At 48.5% G+C, this 4,699-nt stretch overlaps 1 protein-coding gene across 1 annotated transcript in view; it reads left to right on the top strand.

Annotated features, from left to right (window-relative positions):
- LAPTM5 (lysosomal protein transmembrane 5) overlaps positions 1 to 4,692 on the top strand; it is an 8,645-nt gene extending 3,953 nt beyond the window's left edge. The window contains exons 4-6 of the mRNA XM_023529429.1: positions 766 to 861; positions 2,924 to 3,016; positions 4,269 to 4,692. Coding sequence (XP_023385197.1) covers positions 766 to 861; positions 2,924 to 3,016; positions 4,269 to 4,358 — 279 coding nt within the window. The 3' untranslated portion in view covers positions 4,359 to 4,692. The remainder of the gene's footprint in view (positions 1 to 765; positions 862 to 2,923; positions 3,017 to 4,268) is intronic.
- Positions 4,693 to 4,699: the final 7 nt, after the last annotated feature.

The following is a 4,699-nucleotide window of genomic DNA, read 5'->3' as shown; positions in this document are numbered from 1 at the left end:
AGGGCTGCAGATGCCAAAGGCTTGGCTAGGTCTGAAGGATCTGTCCCCAAGATGGGGTACTCACATGCTGCCGGCTCTTTGCCTCAATTCCACATCCTGTGCACCTTTAATAAGGCTGCTTGAGCATCTTCATGTCATGGCTCCTGGCTTTCCCTGAGTATCCGAGAGAGAGCAAGGAGGAAACTGCCATGTCTTGGAGGTTACACTCACCTCAATTATCTGTGAGAAGTGAGTCTCTAGGTCTGACTCACACTTAAGGGAGGGAAATGAGCTCTACATTTTGAAGGGAGGAGTGTTAAAGAATGCATGCACGTATTTGCAAATGCCGCGGAGGCTGTTTCACTGTGAGCAGTGACCTGGCATCAGTCACTGCTTGTGAGCTGTTCCTAGGGGAGGGGGCAACCACCCAGGTACTAGGAAGTTGTAACCAAAAAAGGATTAGGATAAGGTGGTTATATAGCCAAGACTGTCCTTTAGAGAAGGCCATGTCCACCGCCAGCTAGGGGATGGGGGCACGGCCAGGTAAGGGCTATCTGCGTGGGCAGTGACTCCATGTGCTTCCCTCGGTTTGCTCACCTGCCTCATGAAACTGAAGGTAGGTGGCACCTGACACCCAGGGCCCTTGCAGGGATTGGCCAAGGTAATGGCTGTACCGCACTATGTTCCAGTGTGTGTGAAGAGCTGGCCTTTCATTCTTCCACATGTGAGCACTGTTAGAATTCCTTATGGCCACAGGCACTGATGTGGCCCCCAAATCTGTTGCAGAATTACTTCCCCAGCCAGGAAGGAATGGCTTATAACCAGTTCATCAAGATGATGATCATCTTCTCCATCGCCTTCATTGCTGTCCTCATCCTGAAGGTAAATAGCTCCTGCCCCATGGCTCTGGGAGGAGTGGTGAGATTGTGCCTCAGCGCCACCCATGCCAGACTGTTAGGAGGCAGGGGAATGTGTCTCCTGCTGCTGCCCCCCTGCTTTTGGCTCCTTATTCCAGCCCTCCCCACAGCAGCTCCTCTGAGCCCACTCGGGATCTTCGGGGACACCCCATTTAGAGGAAGTAGATCTATAAAGACCACTTGCATTCAGGTGCCAGGGACTCAATGCATAACGCAGAGAGGCTCTGATCCAGGGAAGGAGGAATTGTTCTGTCTGGAATTTGAGTCAGAAGGACCTGGGTTTGAATCCTAGCTCTCTCCTCACTAGCTGTGTGGTTATTTTTCAAGTCTTTTATCTCTGGGCCTCAGGTCTCATCTGCGAAAGGAACATTATAAGTCTTACTTTGCCCATGTCACAGTTTTATGTGACTCAGGCACCAAAATGTAGATGGGTCCTGGGATCATATTACTAGAGGTTTGGTGATGAGAAGGAAGGAGGGGAGTGGTTTTATTCTTCTCTGGGGTGGTCAGACCAGAGGATAGAGTCCAGTTTCAGGTTCCAGTTATTAGATAGATGGTGACATACCAAAGTGTGTTAATAGCAGCACAAACAGGAGGGTTGAGAGGCAAGAAAACTTTGCCATGTGAAGGAATTAAGGAAACCAGGGCAATTCAGCTTGCAAAAGAGATGACTCAAGGGGGACATGATTGCTGTTTCCAAACACTCAAAGGACTCGAATGGGGATTCTAGAGGCCACAATCAGGACTGTGGCCTGGACCCGGAGGGAGGCTAATGTTGACTCAACAGAAGAAAGGGCTTTTAAAAAGTGTTCTTATCTGACCGAAAGTAACATACAATCATTGTAGACACTTAGACACTACAGATGAGCAGAAAGGAGACCATCAGCCCACCATCCACCACCACTTGGAGACCAGCACCAGGAGGTCTGGGTGCACATCCTCCCAGTGTTTTTATGTGGTGGGTGTAAGCTGACATCACTGCCTCCTTTCATGGGAGGCCCTGAGCAGTCTCTGGCCTCACCAAATGCCGACCTGAAAACAGAACTTCACTCTCTTTTTAACCTTCCTTCAAAGAACCGACCAAGCACAAACACATCAGCGGTATGCAGTGAGAGCTTTCCCAGAGGCTTGGGGAAAACCAGTGTGGGGGTCTATATCACACACTTGGGTAGAGGACAGCTCCCCAAACCATGCCACAAAACTCCGTCCTCCCTGCCCCTCTCCTATTCTTGATGCTCCTTGCACTGGGGGTTCTCTTGGGACCCCTCACTCGGCCTCATTGGCCACCTTCCACCTACTTGATTTTTCCCTGCCCTTCATACTTCATTATTTTATAATCCATCTTATTTATCTCTGCCCCTTCTGAGTCCCCATCACAAGACTCTATAAAACAAGAAAACTTCCAGAAAACAGGACTGGAGAGAACTATTGGCTATTGTTCCTTGAACATGCCCCTGGGGACTTCACACCCTACTCTGGAAATTGTCTCCCTAATTCTTATATCAATCGCTAAGAGAGAGCAGTTGCTTACATCACCTGACAGATATATACATCTGTACATATAATTCTTTTGCATTTACAAACATGGAATAGTACTGCGTACACTGTTTTGCAATCTGCTTTTAAAAAAACATATCATAAGTAATTTTCAAGAAAACTTTCCCTACCATCAGCTCTGTCTCAAGGTAGGTGGACTGTCTCAGGAAGTAGTGAGCTCCTAGTCCCCAGGGGTGGACAAGCAGGATCTGCAAAATTATTGCTAGGGGGAACTGGAGAGTACCCCAGAAGTCTCTACAAAACCCCTTCTCGTGCTGAGTCTGTGGAGACAGTGAAATAGGAAGTATCTGAAATACCTGGGACTGGCAGGTGAGGCACCCCTAACCAGAATAGTGGTCTGAGAAGCAACAGCTGGATGCCTTCTGGGGTGTGCTGGGGCTTCTCAGGAAGCATCTGGCATCTGTCCCTGGCTTGCTGGGTTAGTGAGGAGCAGGGTCAGCAACACATGGCCTGACCTGGGCCTTTTCCAGGTCTACATGTTCAAGTGCGTGTGGAGATGCTACAGAATCATCAAGTACATGAACTCGGCCGAGGAGACGAGCAGCTCCAAGATGCTCCAAAAGGTGAGTCTGGTAGGGGGTCAAGTCCCAGCTCTGCCATTTATTGTGACATTTGTGGCAAATATCTCTTCCTTGCGAGGCCTCAGTTTCTTTGCTTGTAAGATGAAGGTTAGACCACATGAAGATCTCGTTCAGCTCTGATAGTCTAGGATCCTTTCATTTGTGCATTCTACATTTTCTGCCTCTTGCTCTCTGTTGGCCTCATATCCAACCTTGGGGGTGCAGAGAAGGCTAAGATATCACCCTGTCCTAGAGGAGTGTATAGTCCAGAGTGAATCCAGATGCAGAGCTCTGATTACAACTTGATGTGCAGCACGGGGCCAATGGGAGCACAGAGGAGGCAGCTGGCCTCACCTGGGGCATCAGGGAAAGCTTCTTGATGGAGGTGATACTTGATCAAGTCGCAAACTGCCGATGGATATAAGTTAGCTGAGAATGGGCAGGGGCCTTTTAGGCAGAGTGATGAGGTGCATTAGAAACAACTGATCGGAGAAGTGATGGGAAAAGTGCAGCTGGTTTAAATTACTACTGGTTCACTTTCCTCATCTGTAAAACGGGGATTGTATTAGTTAAAACTTGTTTGGTTAAAAGTGGCAGAAGCCCAACTCAATCTGACTTAAGTTTTAAAAAAAGGAAATGTATTAAGTCACAGAATTTGAAAATCCAATGTAGATCTGGCTCAGGCCTGGTTGAGTCCTGACGTTTGGATGTGATCTCATCCTCTCTATCTCTTGATGACTTTTCTCAGTGTTGGCACTATTTTCAGGCGGCCCTTTCCTCATGGTGGTAAAATGGCTGCCAAAATGCCTAGGCAGACATCCCATCCTCTCAGTTACCCCAGCAGAAAGACAGTCCCAGAGCATGTCTGATTGGACCAGCTTGGGTCATAAACCTGGTCCCAAACCAATGATAGATAGCCAGAGGAATGAACTTGGAGTTGCCACACCCAGGTTGTACATCCACCCCCAGGATCTAAGGGATGGGGTCAATTCTTCCCAGGGAAAGTGATATGTTGTTACTAAAACAAGGGGATTTGATGCTGAATAGGCAGAGGCAAATCCGTCCACTATAGGAACCGAAATTGCACCTATCTTGTGAGTACAATACCTAGTACATAATATACCCAAGATGTGCTAGTTGTCATCATCAGCATCATCATCCTTTTGCCAGAGATGGGGTTGGAGCATCCTTGACCCCAAGCTGGAATTGTGTTTCCTTCTGGCCAAAGCTCAGCCCTCACCTTTGTCCTTCCCAGGTGGTCCTGCCATCTTACGAGGAAGCCATGTCTCTGCCACCCAAGACTCCGGAGGGGAACCCAGCACCTCCCCCATACTCTGAGGTGTGACATGCACCAGGCTCCAGCCCTAGTGCTGAGAGGGGCGGAGCTGCCTGCAATCCGCTTCTTGGCTTTGGTGGCTCCTGTGACCTGGATGAACCACCCAGCTGACTTCAGGACAATCTGCTTGTGTCCCCCTCGCTGGCCTGCTTTTCCTGTGGGGCCTGGGTGATATTCACAGCTGGGCCAACCCCTTAGGCTGAATGGCTCCTTGAGTATCTCAAAAATTCAATCCAACAACACTTGGCTTATTTCGATCAGCTCTGACATTTGTTTAAACAATTGGTCATTCTAAATTCAGTGAGTTTGGTTAAATAACTTTCAGCTTGACCAGTTTAACCAGGAGATTG

Source organism: Pteropus vampyrus, unplaced genomic scaffold (genome assembly GCF_000151845.1).
Source record: "Pteropus vampyrus isolate Shadow unplaced genomic scaffold, Pvam_2.0 Scaffold36, whole genome shotgun sequence".
In the NCBI taxonomy this organism is placed as follows: Eukaryota; Metazoa; Chordata; class Mammalia; order Chiroptera; family Pteropodidae; genus Pteropus; species Pteropus vampyrus.
Note: the sequence above shows the minus strand (reverse complement) of the source record. Positions and strands in the feature narration are given on the sequence as shown.